The sequence below is a fragment of the Zosterops lateralis genome (assembly GCF_965231275.1).
Source record: "Zosterops lateralis genome assembly, chromosome: 3".
NCBI lineage: Eukaryota > Metazoa > Chordata > Aves > Passeriformes > Zosteropidae > Zosterops > Zosterops lateralis.
Genome location: NC_139764.1, coordinates 12,529,556 through 12,549,674, shown reverse-complemented (window position 1 = coordinate 12,549,674; position 20,119 = coordinate 12,529,556). Strand labels below are relative to the sequence as shown.

Genomic DNA, 20,119 nt, shown 5'->3' with positions numbered 1-20,119 from the left:
TTTCATTATACACTAATTATTTTTATTCTTTTTGAGAATTGGATGAAATGAGGTGAACTGAAGGCAGTGGTCCCAAGAAATGAGCAGTATCACATCAGGAAAATGCCCATGCTAAGCAAAACATCTCAGCAGACTCCAGTAAGGGTAGAAGTAAATTGTCTCTGAGTGAGAATTTTGACAATCAAATCAGTCTGGAAAAACAGAAGCACACGGAATTTGCCGTGGGAAGCAAAAACCTGCTGGGCCTACTCATGTCTAAAGTTTAAGGTAAATTCAAGGTGGATTTTATATAAGAAAATATCAACTATTCCTGGTTGGATATGACAGACTGTTGAGGATAGCCCAAAATGTTACTGTATCCAATATTTCTTTGTGTGCAAGATTGTTACTGTCTCTTTAAGACCCTGCAGGACACAGATGAATATATATATTATATATTACATATATTTATATAGATGACATATGCATGTGTATAAATTTCAAAGTGGCACTTTTATAGTGCCACTTTATAAATTTTATTTAGTATAGATATGTGTGTATACATATATACACGTGTATATGCATGCATTATACATGCATTTTCCAACAAGATCTGGCTTGAAGGAGAAAAGCTGGCAAATCTCAAACCAATCAGAAAGAGAAATGGTCAACCCTGTTGCTTTGAGGACACAAAATACCTACATTCAGTAATCCAAGCTGGTTTGACAGATTTCCTGAATACAAAGAGCTGCTGCAGTTTCTCCAGTGTCTCTGGATTTCCTCATCAGAAACATAATTTTTGGTTTATTTAAATTAATCCTATGTCAACCCACACTCATGAACTAAACCTCCACTTTACCCAGACGCTGGTGATGTAAGAAAACTGAATCAAGTGAATCTGATGACAGACTGGCAAGCTGAAGGTGAAAACTATCATCATACAAATAATGCCATGGCCCAAAAGGTCTCAGCATCTTCTGTACATTCTGAATGGGGGACCAGTAACAGAATCTGTCTAGGACTGCGTGGCACAAAGGTCAGGATATCTGTGTTCTTCCTCATTCCTCCTGTTTCAAGGAGTCATCAGTCCCCCTGATTTTTGGCCTCCATAGCAGGTCCAAAGTAAGGCTGTGGTTTGGTATAAAACAGACTTAACAGGAGCAGTAGAGAGGGGACAGCAGATGAACCTCAGAGCTCAAACACCACACTTCAGAGATGTACAGTTACTGAAAAATCTTGTGTTACACAAAGGTAGCAGGCCGGAAAGATGCCAACAAATGATGCCCCAAATTCCTGCCTCATGTACATTTAGGGACAAACAGATGATCAGCCTACAGGCTCCACTTCAGAGCTCTTCAGATTACTGGTCAATGCATTTCATACTTTATTTACAACAGCATGGGAACACTATTCTGGTGCATTTAATTAATCTATGGCATTTGCTTTTGGTAATGATGGGCACGCTGCCATGAGTGTAGAAACATCCTGTTCATACATGAGGCAATTTTAATCCACTTGGTTTGCTCCAAGGAAAAAACCTCACAGATACAACTCAAGCTTCCTGCTGTTCCCCTTCTCCCTTTACTCCTCATTTCCCCACCAGGACCTCAAAGGGATTTATGCCTGCACAGGCAAGCAGGTTTTTTTTCCTTCTCAGGATCTTTTATTTTATTTTTACATCCTTCTAAACATTTCCAAAACCAAAACAAAGCCCATTTTGCAAGTTGTGCTGGAAATTGGGCTTATGCAGGAGCCCCAAGAGGATGGGTCCAACATAGGGTTACAAAGGACAGAGGAGCAGGAGCTGATCAGCTTGATGATGGAGAAAGAAGGGATGCTGGAAGGTAAGATAAAATGTGCTCAAAGACAGTACATCTGACACCTTCTTTAGGAGGCACAAGGCAGAAACAGGAATTAAATGTGTTCTGTGCTTATCTTTATAGACACATGTATTTCAGGTAGGAAAGAATTGAAAAAATAATTGTGACTGACCTGGCATTGATATGCAAAATCTTTCTGCCTTGTCTGGTGCACACTGTAGGATCACCAACACCAGTACTCACATCAGGAGCAGCACACCTTCTCCCAGCCTGAGATCCTGCTCACCCTGAGACATTCCTGGAGCTGGCACAGGTAAAAAACCTGTGAAACAAGTGAAAACACATCAACACAGAGCACAGTTTGAACACCAAAGCAGACAACAGCAAACAAGATTTGAAGTTAAGGGGTTGTTGCCAAAACTTCTGGGCTAATTTGAAATCCTTGTTCTTAAACCATGTTGAACATAATCAACTCCAATTTTAATGTCAGCACTTTCATCCTTGCAAGAATGCACTATGATGCTTTTCAAGATGGTTTTCTTATCAGCATGTGGCCGCATATGACTCCGTGGACTTCTCAACAATATCTCCTATTAGAAAGGGACATTACTCTGAATCTAAATACTCTGATCAATTTTATTCATGGATTTCAATCCATAATACATTATATTTCACTGTAATTTTTGCAGGAACATTCTGGGTAGCTCAGTATACTTTCACCACTGGAGCATAAAGGAAAAAATATAATTTGTCCTACCATTAGAAATATTTCTAATCAGTTTTATAGAAGAACAACATGGATATCCTCAAAACACAGGTGGGGAAATGGAAATTTATTCATAAAATGTTTTGCTAGATGTGTTAACAATATATATATGTTAAACTAACTGGAATAAAAGAGTTTCTCACCTCCTTCTTCTCCCCTGAAACACAAAGGCAATTTTGCAGCGGGCACACAACTTCATGGTTGCAGTGGATACTTCAACTTATGAAGCCCATGGGCTATATTCCCATAAATTTCCTAAAACTTAAAGTTTTCATTGTTATTCCTTTTAATCCATAAGAAACTTCTCCATTGCTCCACCCTCCCTCCCGTTTCATCAGCTCCTCACTATGTATGAGCATATCATAAAGCAGGTTCAGGGACGTTTGTTCAGGTTTCTTTTCTAAGGACATTTATCAACCTCTAGGAAATCTTCCATGCTGGCCAGGAGTTCCTTGGCTGGGCATCACAAGGCTGTTGCCCACGCTGTTCCACTTCCTAAAGCACACCAGAGAATGTTGCCTGGCTGATTGCTGTTTGTGCCTGCTTCATGGACTGCAAACCTCAGCACTGCAAGACCATGACACAACAATCAATTCTCCACAGGGAGAAATATTCCACCTGACTGCCCTTTTGAAGCACCCCCCTGAAATGATAGCTTTTAGAATGTGAGTGTATTTTAGGATTGACACCCAACTGCACTTGCTCTTTACATTCCTGTCTTGTGTCCCCCTAACCCCAAACAAAGAAACAAAAGCAATTAGAGAGAACTTATTTTGAGCTATCAAGCAATACAAATAAAAATCCATTGTAGAACAGTGTCTGGCTTCTGAGGAGCAAGAGCACCTCAAAGAAACAAACTCATGACAGAATGAAAGACATATTCGTATTCTGATTCAAACTGCACTATTAAAGCCAACCTCCTCCCCTAAAAGAAGACTTGGAAACACAAGTGTGAGTAGGACCATACTCTGATTTCATTCAAAAGGCACCCACCTGTTTCCCCAGGCAGATATTTGCCAGTCCTAAGGAGTGATTGTAAGCATCGGACTCATCTCATGAAATCCACCTCCTGCCTTGACACTCAGAACACATCTATTGGTGCTGCCAAAATTGCAGTCGTGTAACTTGACAGAAATGCTCTGAACCAAAGACAGCTCAGAGCCTGAGGCTTCCAAAAGGCAGCACAGACAATGCTGGTGCCATCACAGGGCTGTGTGAGGTGTGGTAACAAAGGGCTGCTGCTTCTCCTTGCAGCTTCTCTGCAGGGCTGAGAGGTTTGCACAAATGTAATGCAGATCACTGGGTTAACACACAGAAAAAATTATTGTATTGCACAGTTTTTGAACCCTGGAGAGTGCAAATACACAACACACTCTGAAAAAAAACAGTGGTGTCAATTATCACTAAAATTATAATTTTTCTTTAGGGAAGGAGACTTTAATGAAAACCACCTTAAGTCACTGTAATAGTTTTCAGTTTCTTAGGTTCTGCTGACACCAGGTGGTACAAAGGAAAATAGTCTTAAAGCAATAAACATCTTCGGTCCTGCTTCACAGTCAATCACACCTCACCCTCTCAGAGTCAAAATTTGCCGTTTCTATTACTACAAAACCAATAAACTCAAAGATTTAGAAGATATGCCGTGGAAGGCTTTTACAGGTTAATAACATCTGCCATATGAACTGACCACCCCAAAGTACTCCAACCTTTTGCATACAGTTGTGTTAGTGCAGAAGGATTAGTAAAAAGACATATATATGCTCTATACAGCCAGAGGCTTTTCAACCACCCTCATAAAATGAGTCCCAGTTCTTAACTGGAAAAAAATTTACCATCATACCTCATCTGGCACTGGTCAACATTCCCCAGGTAACCTAAACACAAGAGGAAAAAACACTTTCGGATGAATAGCAAAGTACTCTCTTACACAAAATGCAAATCTCCTCTCCTTAAGTCACAACTGTGGCACATTCTCCATGCACCAATACATTGACAATATATTCGTTAAATCAATAATAATTTTTTGGTATGGAAATACAAGGAGCAGCTCTAAAATACTGCAGGTATTAGGTTAAACTCACAAAGAACAAAAACATATCCAGATGCTGCTGGCTGTAGTACTAAACCACTTATTAAATGAGAGGAGCTCTCTGAAAGAAAACAGCAAGGAGAAATAAAATATTTGGCCCATTCCCTCATCCAGCCTGACCTTTTGAAGCACTTGCTGTTGCCATTCCCAAGCAGCCCTTGACCAAAGATTAGCAGGTTATTGATAACACCTGCGGTGCAAGCAGAGCTGTTGAGACCCCACCATGCTGTGGGCTGTCTCTAGCCCCTGGCACCACTTCTCCACCAAGGCTGTGCTGCTCTGACCTCAGTCCCATTTACATCTGTGGCTTCCTAAAATATCCCACACATCGTGTGGGCATCATGTGATGGGGTTAGAAAGGAAATAGGGGGGGTTTTAGATGGGTTTACACCTGCCCCACCAGCCCTTCCATGCTGAGTCTGGAGATCTAAGATCAGCCACAGCTCAGCATTTCCATGGTTTATTTTCAAAGACCATTGTCAAAAACCCCTCAAGCTTCAACCTGGCTCCTCATCCCCTTTGAAAGAGCTCAGCTTTGAGCCGTTTATGCCAGGGTGAACAGGAGGCCAGTTTTCATAGGAAGAACTGGGATTTGGCCTGGCAAACCACGGACTGGGGAGAAGACAGGGTTGCTCTCCTCCTAAGGCATTGGGAATAGAATGACTTAAAATAAAACTGAGGTTGGTATGAATGTGTACTCCAGAGTCCAGAAAGGTGCCCAACCTCCATTATATTTTTACAGCATCTGCTCTGATTCCTGTCAGGGCCCTGCCACTTCACGTTCACTGAGAACCAGATATATGCAAAGAGTTTGGGAATCTTTTTAAATTTTCACCAAACCTTTGCTGTCTGCAGCAGTTATAATCTGTAGTTACACGCACCTGAGCTGAGAGAGAACCATTTCTAAACACTCAGGTACAAAATTTACCAAAAATGGGCATTTCTGAGAACATTGTGGGAATGCTCAGGATGGACTGGGAGCTAGAGAAGAGCAGATACCTCACACCAGCTGAAAACCTGCTTGGGGAGGTCTGTCTGCCCCTTGTTGGGCAGGTACTGAAAAGAAGAAACTCCACTAATCAGTGTGGGGGTGCTCCATGAATGAGCATCTCTGTAAATGAGAACATTTTTAATTAATTGTCCACACCAGCTTCTAAACTGTGAGCTTAGCCACTGTGTACTTACATCAATAGTCATGTCATTTTGACCTTGATTACTGTATTCACACTCCAAAATAAAATACTGATAATTTTCCCAAACAGCTTTGTAGAAACATCATTTATTCTGACTGTTCCATTCTTAACATTCTATTTTTCAAACTATCATAGCCCCTAGAGCCAGTATCTGAATGGAGATGTTGGAAAAACACCTGCAAAAGTTTTTAGTGTTATAATAATTGTATTTTCTGTTTTTTAGCAGTCCACAATTAACAGCACATTTTCATTGGAGGTGTCTTTTGTTGAGAAAATATTTTTTCCTATGAAATATCAAGCAGAGGAACAAGAGACAGGAATTCATGTCTCCTGGTTTTTGCTTGCAGCTCTCTACAAGCAGAAAAATCCATGGGATAAATATCCAATTTCAAAGCCATGTAACTGTACTTGGAAAAGCGGCCTTTGTAGTAAAGCATCCCCCACCCCCAAGTTCCCTGTATAAGGAAAGAGTTTCAGTTATCTTTAGACATTTTAGTAAGTTTAACTATAAAGTTCTGTGCCCTTCTCATTGTAACTGGCTCAGTGCAGCACAGAGGCACTGATTGGGCTTGGAATATGTAGCTCAAAGCCTGTTGCTGATTTCCTTGGGCCAAACAGCCCACCTGAACCATCTAAAGAAGGTGTGCAAAGAAACTAAGGGGCTTTTTGGAATGTTTTTAGAGGTTTCTCTGACACCTGTGCTTGGCTTTGTTTCCGTAACGTTTATTATTTTTCATATATTAAGCCCTTTACTTTACAAAACACTTTACAACACCTCTTAAGAGCAGTCTCACTATAATTATTTTAAGCCAATCTGCAAGGGCTGGATCCTCAGAGGTATTGGGTACCCCAACAGGCCTTGCTGCCAGAGTAAGGCAGTAACTTTTGCTAAAGAAAACAGTACTTTTAAATTAAGTGGGCATGGCTGCTTGGTTTTTTTTGAAACTAATTGTGATGCTTAAAGATATTCTGGGCACGGGACAACAGGAAGCATCTGTCCCAAACATACAGCTTTTCCATATATTGCATATAATGGTCAGATGGAAAATTATGTCATTCTTAAAGGCAAGACTAAGTGTAACACTTCCACCTATCCTGCCCAATCACCATTCCTGTTGAAATGCCAGCTGTGTAGCTTGCCAAAATTTTACTCTAGCTTCACGTTTTTTAAAAAAACATGTCAGGGTGCAGTTCTATCTCTCCTATATTGGTTTGACTATCTTGGTTACAAGCAGCCTACAAGTTTAAAAAAGAAAAAAAAAACAAAAAACCACAGTGGTTACACAATGTGCAGCATTGTAACTGTGACGTGCATTTGGATTAACAACTCTGACTAGTGAGTTATCCCTACAATCAGGGAGAGCTGTGCATCCTGGCTCTGATGGCAGTCACAGCAGGTGCCCAGAGCAGACTGGAAGGGCAAGGCAGATCTGGGAATGGCAAATATAAAAGGTGCCATCTCTCTGAAAGAAAAGTGTAACAACCTGCAGTCTTTCATTTCCTCCAAGGCTTCCTTGGCAGTTTTGCAGCTTCTTCTCAGCTCTTGTTTTTGGCTGGCAGTTTCCAAATGCTCTTCTGCCTCCCATGGACCTGACAGAAGTGTCAGCAGCCCTGGATACAGTAGGTGGAGAAGCTGTGCAGCATTTTTATGGCCACCAAAAAATAAATTACTTAGATGTGTTAGAAACAGCAAAGATTTCAGGTCAGCAGCCTGACTTTCCAGCCTTCCATAGGAAAGGTGGATGAGTTGAAGCAATAGGTGTTTCTTGGCCTACAACTTTAGCTCTGTGTCCCCTCCTTTTGTCACACCCAGGAGTGAGTCAGGGAATGCAATACACAAACACCAACAGGCACTCAGCTGGCATCATTTGTTTAATAAAGTCTTTTCTGGTTTTAAAAAAGTTTACAAGACAGATGTTTTTCACATGACAAACAACTAGAGGCTGATCTTCCCTTGTAATAACTTAATCCATGCAGAAAGACTGGACTGCCTAACCTGGTGTTAGGCAGCAGCTAACAATTTACCAAAATATGAACAGATCTGCACATTGCAATGGAAACAGGTAGCACATGACATCACAGAATGAGGATCAATACACAAGCCTGCTCAGAGAATTTTCAGAATTCAAGTGTAAGTTTAAGGAAAAACCCTGATTTATTCTTTAAATGGAGCTTATGTACTGAGAGTGAAATGTTCTGCTACCATCTGCCTACAGTCACCCTTTACTCAGCAGTCGTGTGAGAACGCATACACAAAAATGTTACAAGTCCTTTTCACTACAGACACTACACATTAACAACTGAATCTGATAGCATTGCTTTGGTTGGTTCAATACAGAATGACAAGTTTCTAATGTCTCAGCTCTCCTTTCCCATTTTCCATCCTTTTCCAAAGTCATTGAAGAGCGCTGCTGAGGCGAATGTTGGGCCTTTCTTCAAGAATTCAGGGTAGCTTTTGTGTAAGAAACTGTGGAAGGCAACAAACAGGAACATTATTGTAGGTAGAGCAGAAAAACAGCAGGATTCCTTCAAATCCCACACAGAAAAGAATCTTTACTTATTGTCACAGCATAAAAACTAATGCTAGGTTATCTGTATACCACATTACAGAGAAGTTCAGCTCCTTAGAAATCCAAATGTTATTGGAAAGACTGGACTGACCAAAGCACTCCAGAAGGCCTGCAAACCCTCTGAAATGTTCTTATTTCAACACACAACCCAGAAATAGTGGGGGGAAACCTTGTATGCAACAGAAATCATCACCCAATGTCTGACCACCCGGGAATTCATGGATTTAAAAAAGAAATAAAAAGTAAGTAACTTTGTGAGCAATGAACTATGCTGAATTGTATGTATCACCAGCAGACTAAACTCTGGGGACAGGAAAATTAGAGAAAGCTTAAACTTTAACTTTGCAAAGCTGTTAATAATGAAACCGCACAGCCAGCTCAGGGCTTCAGTGTGCAGATGAGGATAATAACACTTTCTTGAGAGCTTGGAAACATTTGAAAAGTCAAAATCAGCAATGTAGCTTTTTGGAGGAAGGAAGGTAATGAAAGCTGTGTCCTGAAGGCTTAAAGCTGACTAGAAGAGTATGATAAAGACATATCTACACAGGCAGATAATCTATGACAAAGGATTCAGGTCTATATTCAACCTAATTCCATTCACTGATGTCTAGGCATGTCCTGCAGGTCAAGTGCCTGAAGGGAGAGAAGATCTCCTGCTGCTGAGGCAAGTGAGGCTCTCAATGCGTGCCCTAATGTCCTTATTAGATGGTGGAGGTCTGTAAAACAGCCTGTTACTAATTCATCCTGGGGAAGAACAAACTGAGGAGGGGCAGGTAAGAACCATGAAAGGAAGCTGCTGTTCTGCCCTGTCTCCAGCTTCTGAGCTGTTTTCCACACCCAGTGCTGGGGACTGTGCTGTATTTGGGCTGTCCCAGAGTGAGGCCCTTGCTAGGTGAGGATAGACAGAAATACAGCCCTGTGTCTCCATGTATCTGAAGAACACAATGCAGGATTCTGAGTTAAGTCACTGCTGTATTATCAGATCAAACTTTCAGATTTCCCAAGTCAACATGGAAATAGTCACAACTGGGCCAGATCCACAACTCCAGCCAATCACACAGCTGGGAATAGGTTTTTACCCACCCCAGCATTCTGGTGTGCAACTGCAGGTGGGAGCAGAGGTTGTAAATTTTATAAAACCACCAAGATTATAAAATTTCATCTTCCAGCTCTTCTAATGCATGTGCTCTTCTCTCTGCATGTGCTGCTTCACTGAAACAGGCATGGGGTCAAGGATTACAGAGGAGAGGAGAAGACAAACCTGTGGCCTGCCCTGGATGAGCTAAGGCTCTCTTTCTGATGACACATCTCCTTCTGCTCCACTGCTGGCACTGGGGTCATCCTTGTTTCGGGGAGCATTTCTTTCTCTACTTGACTCAGAGGGCACCTTGGTTCTGGTCTTCTCTTTTCTTTGTTGCTGTTTTTCAAGTTTTGTCAGCTATTCACAAAGTAAGGAGAAAAATACATCATAAAACAATTTCAGAAGTCTACTTCTAAAAAATTGTAAATGTCAGCATTTGTATAAAACTTGCAACTTAGATTCACACCACCAATACATATATCGACAAAACAGAAAGGAAAGGAAAAACAAGCTAAAGGCTGAGATTTTCAAAAATTTAGAAAAGACAGTGAATTATCACTATAAGATAACATGATCACCCCAAGTATAAGAGAAGGGATTTATTTATATCCTTCTAGAACAAGCAATACAAAAAAATACATTTGGATTGACTAATCCAAATGTATTTTTACTAATTACATTGCAAATGACTAATAAAGTTCCGATTACCAATTAGAAACACAGACAATTGCTCAGACAAAATGAGATATTTCACTGTCACATCCAATGACATAAAAAAGCTATTCATCAGCAATTATTTGTCTCATCTCTTCCTACTAACATCACATTAAACACTGCAGGATGGTTCAGTCATCTCTTCTTGCTAAAGCTGAAAGACCAAATATAAAACCACATCATCTCTTACCCTTAGTTCCCATGCTACAAACGAACCAATACATTTTTGACAGCAAAACAAAACAAAACAAAACAAAACAAAACAAAACAAAACAAAACAAAACAAAAAAAAAAAAGAATGCAACGAGCAGGGAAGAGGAAAGAGAACAACAATTTAAACAGGCTCTTCCTCATCAAACTTTGCATGAGGGGTGTCTTAACCCCTCTTGGAATTTCAATCAGCTGAACATTGCTGGGACCAGGAGTGGGAGCTATAATAGTTTTTTTCTGTGTCTTTTCTGTATCTTTCTTCTTTTAATTCTCTCTCCTCCAAGTTTTGAGCAACTTAAAATGGACAGGTTTGGAGTTTGCAAAGTTAAACTCTTTGGACTAATACTGTGAGGGTACAGAAAGAAATACTAGAAACGGAAGTAGATTTTTCAGGAGCTAAAACATGACACAAAAATTCAGAACAGAATTTGAAGGTAAAAACAAAACCAACTTCAAACCAAGCTTTTTAAGGCAAGACAGGGCACTTGTGTCTGCTCATTTCATAGCTGGAGGATTTGTTGAGAAGGATGAAGGACAGTATCAAAAGCTTTACTAAAATCTAGAAAAATTAAATCCACCACCTTCCCTTTCTTCACTTGGCAGGTGGCCTTATTGTAGAAGAGTATTAAATCAGTTGGTCAGGACTTTCCCTTTTGAATCCATGTTGACTGTGCACTGTCCTTTACATGCCTTTCAGCAGCACCCAGCATGATCTTTTCCACAATTTTTCCAGGCACTGAGGTTAGATTAACAGGCTTGTAGTTCCCTGGTTCTTCCCTCATGCCCTTTTTATAAACTGCAGTAACAATTTCATCAAGGTTTAGTGAAGTATTATACAAGTAAGTTTGGTGTGGCCTTGCTGAAGCACAACAATCCCTCTCCCTTTTCTTTCAGCCTGGAAAAGCTGGCCACTCTTGTGTTTAGAGGATGAGGAAACCTCATCACTGCATTTGGTTTTCAGCACAGTTTGTGCTGCTCCTCAACAGAGCTAACTCACTCTCCTGTCCACTCCAGACTCAAATTTGGGATTGAAATTTGCTATTCCCTTGTTTCTGACAGACAGACACCTCTCCACTTCCATCCAGTCACGCACATGCAAAAGCTCCCAGGAGGCAAGAAACTTCACTAAAAGCAAGGGGGCTGATCCAGACCTATTAAAAATATTAATGAGTTATGATTAAACAGCTTTAATGAGAAGGAGCACCTACAGCCAGGGAACTGAAGAAAACAATGCAATTATTTGACTGTTCAGAGGCTGCACAGGAAGGACAAGGTTTTTGTACCTAAGGGGTTCTGCTTCACAACAGGAATGCTACAAATGTGCAGAGGATACATCATCCTTTCCAGACAGACCTTAGGGGTCACTTACTTGTTTAAGATCAACAGTGGCTGCTGGGGACTCCAGTTCTATTGTGACAGGACCATCGTTCTGGATGTGGACCTGCATGTAGGCACCAAACTTGCCATCTGAAAAGGGAAGAGACAACAAGTGCTCAGGGCCCTTGGGAAGATAACACACTCACCAAAGCTTTTACCAGCTGTGGTATCAAAAAGAAATAAAAAAATACATAAAAGAGCAGCCAACTACTGAACTGCAGAAAGCTAAGAAAAAAAAAACAGTGTATGTGCACCCAGGCATGTAGCTTGACATTCAGAGAGGATAAATACACAGCTTAGTAGAGAAACACACACAAAACAAACCAAGCCTACAGGTCATCAGAGATATAACAGAGGTAATATAGGTCAGGATGGGCATTTCTCATTGGCAGGAGATGACATTTTAAAGGATGTAACAGCTCAGCCTAGGGATCCAGTCCAACTGACCATCTGATGTTTTGATGACACTTATATTTAGGCAAGAGGTAAGAAGACCTGGAGTCTACTCTGAAGCATTTGACAATTGAATACTGTAGAGCAGGGGACACTGGGGTGCAGCTCAGTCCCAACCTGCTACAGCCACTTCTACATTCCTGCTTGTAACCCAGGCTGGTCTTTGAGATGGAACCTACACCCTGTGACCACAAAACCCAGTCAAAATTAGTGCATCTTTCTTTAACAAAATAATAAAGAATATTATTTTAAACTTTATTAGTGGGAGCACAACTTCCCAAATTGCTCTCTACAATCTGCTGTACTTCCCTCACAAAAAGGGTTGGTCTTTTCCATTTCCCATGTGTATGGTTCATGTGTATGGACCTAAAAAAAAAAGTAAACTCCACAAGCCCTTTTCTCCAGAGGCTGACAAAGTGGTCAAATAAATCCCCACCTTCACCAGAACACTCAAAGTACTCCTATGTCATAATCACTTTCTATCTTGTTTTGGCACCAGAACTATTGTCAAGGAACATCTTTCTGTAACAGCTCCTCCCATTCTCCTCACACATTAAAATTTCTAGTTGCTCCTCTTCATCTTTCCTCACTTTAAGACTTCTGGACTGATCAATTCATCTGGCAAAATCTTCTGCAATGAAACAGGATACTAGAAGTATTATTAAAGTGACAAGTTCATAGTCCTGGACACCCATCTCTCCAAATTCCTTGCCTCTAAGAGTCCAGCATGCATGCATTCCTCAGATGGAAGATTTTCACCTGACAAGAGTCAGAGAAGCCACATCTGAGCATACAGACTTGAAAAGAGGTATCATTTACTTCCAGAATATTTTTGTACATATTTCAAGCCTCACGACCTAGAAATTTCACACTGGTTTTATACTTCTAAGCTTGTCTACTTGGAAAGTTATTCTTAATTAACCTCATGTGAATACTGTTGCTCCAGATACTGTTGCACTTCTTCTGAAGTGACAACACTCACGAAAGGAATTAATCAGGGAGAATAATTGTGCTTTCGACTTGGACCAAACCTTAATCTGAGTTAAACTCTTCCTTGTGGAACAATCTTCTCATATTTACTTAGATATTACTACTAAGAGAGTGAAACTTTTCACACTCCTTGTCATGTTAATCTTTACTACCTCAGAAGACTAAATCCACATTCAACACAGAGAACCCTGAAACATAAGGAGGAGCCTTGGTAGGTCTGATATTCAGATATTAAACTGCACAAGAGTGCTCAGGCCTGCAGCCACCAGCTCTGCTCCTCAGAGGGCAGTGAGATGTTTAAGAACACAAGAAAGCACTGAAGCACAACAAGCAAGGACTTCTGATGCAGCCTTTTAATTCCTAGATGTGGCTGTCCGTGTGTTAAACTGTGCTTAACTAGGAACCATGGCTCTGAACCTTCTCAGAGATTTTGTTTGTCAAGTGTCCCGCTGCACTTGCTAAGAAAGATGGTTTGTGCCTCCCTTTGGGAAATACTTCCCACTCTGAGCTCCTGGCTGGCAAGCTCCAGGTAGGCCAGGGAGAGAGAGAGGTGCCTGCCCAGCACCTACAACTTCCAACAGCCAAATTCTCTGCGGGACACAAAGAGGAACCAGAAAACACAAGGCCGTTAGGAGCTAGGACAAGACCTTTATTGATCTGTCGTTGCCTCAGCTACACAAATTCCACTTTCAGTGATTAAATTGCTCCTCTAAAATGCATTAAGCAATTTGTAGGATCAAAAGGGAAGGACATCTACAGTAAGCCAGAGAATCAAACTCTAATCTCAATAATTACAACTGGTGTGTGTGTGCCTGTGTATGTAGGGGCAATCTGCGTACAGATTTTCCAGACAGCAAAGAAACAAAAAAAAAAAAACACTGGCAAAACAACTGGCACAGCAGAAACTCCAATCTAAGGGAATCTTAACAAACTTGGGTGCTACACACCATAACTGGCACAGTTTAATGAGAAAACAAAATCATAAACTGACAGATAGTTCCAGTGCTGCCAGCAGTTTTAAATGCATGTGTTATCTGACACAACAGCACTCTTGGGTTTCCAAATCTGGGCTTTTATCATGAGAAAAAAAATGCAGACGTGAAAGCTTGTTTTGCAGAAAGCACTGGCAAAAAAAGTGCCAAAATAAGGGCACTTAATATTAATTTCAGGTACACAACTGCTATTCTCTGAGAGAAGGAATTCAAAAAGCTGCTGTCAAAATACAAACTGATTGAAAGGCTACCAGAAATGCATTCCTTATCAAAAACGACCATTGGAAGAACATATCAAGCTAGAAAAACTTGAAAAATGGACATTTTTGGACATGTGGACATGTGCACTTCACTGTGTCTCCTTGGAAAGCACTGGAATAATTACCCTAACCTAGCATCAATATGAAAATTAGCCTCTAAATCTTTCCCCAGCTATCAGTTTTCTGTCTTTTTTTACTTTTTTCCCTATAAGGAAAGTAAGGCCAACCATTATCTATTAACAGACACCATTTAAAAAATAGTCTTTTCTAGAAACTTGTCTTCGGTGAAGTGCAGCAAAAAGTCATGTCTGAATATGAAAACAGACAGGAATCACTCAGAAAACCAAACAGGAAAGATTGAGTGTGGACAGAGCACAAATGCACAGGGAAGTCAGGCATTTTCTGATAAAGAGAAAACTGTTCCACACATGACACAGAGCTGAGGAAAGAGAGTCTAAATCAAAACCTGTTTTCAAGTAGCACATTACACCTCCCACTGTCACAATTCCATTTAACAGGATGTGGAAGTGACAGATGGAACTGTGCTGTCCATCATACACTGGTGACACCTTCGAGCCTCACTAAACACACTTCTCAGAAAAAAAGCTTCTCTTGCCTTAATCTATCTATACAGCACAAAGCATCCAGCCTTTGAGGGAGCCTGACCTCAGAGTTTGTTCTCATGCTGCAGCCTCTCTGGGCTGCCAAAAGGAGTACAAAAATATCTACATGTCACCCAGAGGAAAGCCAGGAAATGGCTTGGCTAGAGGAAGACTGGAGTGATCACCCTGAGAGGCTCTAGTGAAAGTATTAACATTCCTTCAGCTACAGAAAATCACAGAATAAAGCAAGCAACAATGAAAAAGAACACACACAGGAAGTGTCCACTGGTAACAGCAAGGACCTTACCAACCTTCTATCCTTACCTTTAATAAGCTCTGGTTTGTAGGCTTTTCTTAGCTGCTCTAGGAAATTGTTATAAAAAGACTCGGCCTGCTCCGTGGGCATTGCCATGTGATAGTCGGGCTTGTTTCCCTTCAGGATGCACTGGAGAGTGAATTGGCTCACACACAACACTTCATACTGTTTATCCATCACACTTTTGGACCAGTGCTTCCCGCTTTCATCTTCGAAGACTCGCAAGTTCAAGATCTTCCGAACCCTGGGAGGAGGAGAAGATAATTCCTAAATTGTCCCATGTAGGGTCAGTCAACAGGTACCACACAGAATGAGCTAAGGATGCATATTCAACCTGCCTCCACATAACAAGGTATCCCTCTGCACCTTCATTCCCAGCCATGGGAATCTCACCACATTAGGCAGAGCCTTAACCAAGAGAGTCCTTATACAGCTACACAGCAGTGCCAGGTCATTAATCCACACCATCATTTCACAGAGTGTGGTACCAGGACAGAAAAACTGCACGTTACACAGTGACATAAGGATGGCACAGGAAGTGAGAAAGCTCACTCTTTACTGTCTGATTTTATGTGTCACAACATTATTTAACATGTGAACAGCTTTGGGGATTTTAATCCTCCCACCGCACCAGGAAATCACACTCAGTAGGAAACAAGATCATCCTAAACTGTGTTTAAAACTGTGGGTTTTTGTTTCCAATCATGATTCACATAGACTCCTCCTGCTTTCTCACTTCCTAGCACTATTCCCAAACCAGACCCCACAAGCCAGATGACGTCAACACTTTTTCATCAGGATGAGAGGAAGAATCCAAGGAACAGGGCAGAACTGCAGCTGGCAGCAAAGTGGTTCAAATTTTGGGCGATTTTTTAGAGATAGGAGACAGAATTGACAGGCTCAAGACAACAAGGGGACCTTCACAAGTGGATCCTGAACAGCAGCAGGCAGCTGCAACCCAGTCCATGTCAGGACTTTGACTGATAACAGGACTGCATCCAAGCCCATCTCCTATCTTTGGTTTCTTCTGGCTTCTCCACACCTGCAGCACCAAGGGAGCCTATCAAATGCAAAGGGTTTCAGCTGCAGTCATCAGCCAGGCATTTTGCACTGCACCAGATGAGGCAGTCAGTCCAGCACAAAGCTGAGACTTTGTTATGGTCTAGTTTGCCATCACTAAGGCACAGTCACAAGAATATCCTTGCCAATTTTTGTGTCAACAGCAAATAGAATTGACTCCTGAATGAAATGGATTGTTGGAAGCATCCACTGGAAGGCCCCAGCAGAAGGCTTAAATCATCATCACTGCTCTGTTTTCTTCATAGAGATGTTCGTTGCTTCATTTACAGGATTACTAAAGTTTCCTTTAATAGGACCTGAAAAGCCTGGTTAAGCTGCTTGCTCTCGCTCCTTTTGCCCAGATGCTGGCTTCCTGCCCTTCCTGTGTCAGCCATCCCAACAACCTGGTGCTGAGAGCACGATAGCTACAAACCTCCTGCCTGCAAAATTCAGCAGCAGCTTCCACATCCACTAAGGTAGGGATGGGAAGCAATGGCAGAGCAGATGTTATACATTAAGGGAAGCAAACAGTAAGGCAAACAAGCATGTGAGAATAAAAACCCCTTCTTGGCACCAGTCAGCTCCATTACCTGTTTCTTTTTTGCCTTTGCAAGGACTGAAGTCATCCCTAGAGCAATAACCAGTCCAAAAGAGACAGAAGAAGCCCCTGGAGAGCTCTCTCTTGCACGTGTTTGCTGGCTGAATCCCACTATTCTGTGGCCATGGAACAGATGGCCAGAGCCAGTCCTCCAGGCTGCCAAAACTCATTCCTGTTTGCAGACAAGCAACTGACAAGACTATCTGGCCTTTAGGAACAACACAACTCGTGGTGCAAGCTAAAAGGAGAGTTTGAGGATTCTCATAAATCCCATCCTTGAAGGACAGACTCAAAAAGGACAGACACCTAAAAAAGTTCACTCTTGATAAAAAACACATAGCAGAAAACGGGAACAGATTTTTCTCAATGGAACATGAAGAGAAAACTCTAAGAAATCTGTATTCAAGGTAAAACCTGAAGGAGCTGACAGACAAACCTGAATTTCCCAACAGGAATAGCTGATTTGTTTGGCTACTGCACAGGTGCCAGCAATGCACAAATGGAAGAGTACAAGGCAAAAGGAAGGGAGTGACTTACATGTGCTCCAGCTCTCTTTGTGTATCTTCCAAAGAAATGCCCAGCAGCACACAGAGGCCTCGTCCTATTGAACTGATTTGTTCACCACCCACTGGAAAAAGGACAGAGGGAAAAGAAAAATAAGGCTAAATGCACTGTCTTGTTTTTGGCACAAGTTAGGACTGGTTTCAGCTGTCCAATCACTGAAAAAAAAGAGCATTCTAAACCCTGTTTCCTCTATCTTAAGTTTGTAGATTTGAAAGATCACACAAAAGCATTCTTTCAAAAGCTTTCCAGAGCCACCACTTCTTTATGAGACTGAGTTACTTACTCCAGCATTTAAAAACACTGTATAAAGATTTTTATACTACAACTGGATCAGTTGTCCTTAACAGAAAGGTGGTAAAACTCTCCCCAGTCCTTGAAAATCCACCCAGCTCACACCACTAAGTGCAAATCAATTTCTCTACTCCACCATTCCCTTCACACTTTGCTTCTTTTTTTTTTTTTTTTTTTTTTTAACAGATGATTTCTACCTGGCAAGAGTCCTCATGGGTTTTTTTTTTTTTTTGAAACATGACTTTCAACAACCTGCAAATTCCACCCTCCTAATTGGGAAAACAACCCTTTTAATGACATTTACTATAAAACACAAACTATCACAGAAGTGTTGTGTTTTCCTAAGAAATGTCTTAAATTATCTTGATTAAATAATCGTAATGTGGTTGACCCTGAGATGACTGTAGTAAGAATAAATGCAGTCTTAAAACTGAGATAAGCACCAGTTACCCAACTGTTAAAACTGTATCCAGGTTCATGACTGGGACAAAAAGCTCCAAACATCCCACAGAATGAAAGCAGAACAGGCCACCAGCGAAAGCTGAAACTGTCTGTGAATCAGGGTATGAGTCCTCCAGACCAGAAATTTATTCTGCCAAGTACAGCACTGCCTCCCAAACTCTTCAACAGCCAGAAACAACAGTTTAAATTCTCTCCATAAAAGGGGTACTAATCCAGCAAGAACTCCAGTGCTGACAAGGTGTGCCCAGCTGTGGCCACAGTCCCGGCTGTGCACAAAAGCTGTGCCCTCACAGAGACACTGTGCCAGGGCTGACACACAGGCAGAAGCTGTTCCATAACTTGCAGGCCCCCCTGCTGCACACCAGAGACTCCCACAGCAGGTACTCACTGCTCCACGGGCAAACCTCCCGGAGATTTTAATCCCCCTGAGCACAGAAGGTCCAGAACAGCGCAATAGCAGGGACATTCCATCAGGACACAGCATTCCTATCGCAACCGGGGCTGGAGCCGGGCGAGCAGCGCCCCGCGGCACTGGGACGCCACCACTGACACACACGAGCAGCGCCAAGAGATGATCCATCCCGGCTGCACTGTCAGCGTGGCTCGATGGGCTGAGGTGACGGTGACCGTGGCCAGGACACGCAAGGCACAGAGAGGGGCACGGGGATGGCACCGCCACCGCAGGCACAGCAAGGCACGGCCGGGACCAAGGCAGCGGCACCAACACAGCACCCAGGCGGTGTCACACACAGCACCCAGCCTGCCACAGCCCAAGGAGCGCTTGGACAATGCTCTCCGCCACACGCTGCGAGTCTTGGGGACGTCCTGTGCAGGGCTGAGACTTGGACTCAAAGATCCGTGTGGGTCCCTTCCAACTCGGAACACTCCGATAACCGTGAGCACAAGCGAAGCGAGATGACTGCGACTGTGCTGCCGACACAAAGGCGCTGGAGAAGGTGATGGCAGAGTGACAGCCAACCAAGGGGCGCCAGGCAGGGCTGCGCACAGAGCTCCACACACACACACCCCACACACACCCGCACCCCACAGGGGCCGGGCCCCGGGGCAGCCAAAAGCGAGCGGACCCGCATCAAACCCACTGGGGGACAAGGGGAGGGGAACGCCCGCACACACCCACACCCACCCACACACATACACATACACACACACACATACAGAGCGGCTCCCGGCCCCCGCAGCCCCGCAGCGGGCACACACTGACCTGTGACGCTGGCCTGGGCCACCCGCTGCACGATGGCCTTCATGGCGCAGCGCAGCGCGGCCGGCGCCGAGCGGGGACAGCGGCGGCTCCGGCAGCGGCGGCCGCTCCCTCCGCCCCGCGGCAGCGCCCCCCAGCGCACGGGAGGTCCCGCCGCAGCCCCGGCACCATTGGGAATTCGGGAAGAGAGGGACAGTGCCCACGGGACAGGCGTGCCCAAGGGTTTGGCCTTCCTCTTATTGCCCAAAGGGATTTGGGGCAATACGAAAAGGAGAATATGCACGCAAGCGGAGCGGCATCTGCTATAGGAACAGCTACAGGGACACAGCGGAGTGCACGTAAAAATAAGTGGGTGTGAGGAGCACTGGAGGAAAGGAGGTGGTTACTGTAAGGACCTGAGGAGTTCATGTGGACAGGTAGGTGCATGGGCTGGGTAGGGCTTGGGTTGTAAAAGCTCCTGTAGAATCAAAGGTGTGGGCTGGAAAGGCAGGGACACTCTGCACTAGGCCAGGTC

At 42.9% G+C, this 20,119-nt stretch overlaps 1 protein-coding gene across 1 annotated transcript; it reads right to left on the bottom strand.

The window, feature by feature from the left end:
• Positions 1 to 7,701: 7,701 nt before the first annotated feature.
• DTD1 (D-aminoacyl-tRNA deacylase 1) lies at positions 7,702 to 19,699 on the bottom strand. Its single transcript, XM_083857821.1, has 6 exons — positions 19,609 to 19,699; positions 17,607 to 17,697; positions 15,421 to 15,656; positions 11,792 to 11,889; positions 9,679 to 9,855; positions 7,702 to 8,314 (listed from the first exon to the last, which is right to left on the bottom strand). The coding sequence occupies exons 1-5, from the start codon at positions 19,649 to 19,651 to the stop codon at positions 9,700 to 9,702; spliced, it is 624 nt and encodes a 207-aa protein (XP_083713947.1). The 5' UTR covers positions 19,652 to 19,699; the 3' UTR covers positions 7,702 to 8,314; positions 9,679 to 9,699.
• Between the last annotated feature and the right edge of the window lie 420 nt (positions 19,700 to 20,119).

What these genes read in the sequence shown, in the direction of transcription:
- DTD1 (XM_083857821.1), bottom strand. Translation starts at nt 19,651, where the DNA reads ATGAAGGCCATCGTGCAGCGGGTGGCCCAGGCCAGCGTCACAG. An exon ending in GGCCCAGGCCAGCGTCACAG is followed by an intron (nt 17,698 to 19,608) that starts GTCAGTGTGTGC and finishes TCCTTTTTCCAG; the next exon opens with TGGGTGGTGAACAAATCAGT. An exon ending in CAAAGAGAGCTGGAGCACAT is followed by an intron (nt 15,657 to 17,606) that starts GTAAGTCACTCC and finishes TCCTCCTCCCAG; the next exon opens with GGTTCGGAAGATCTTGAACT.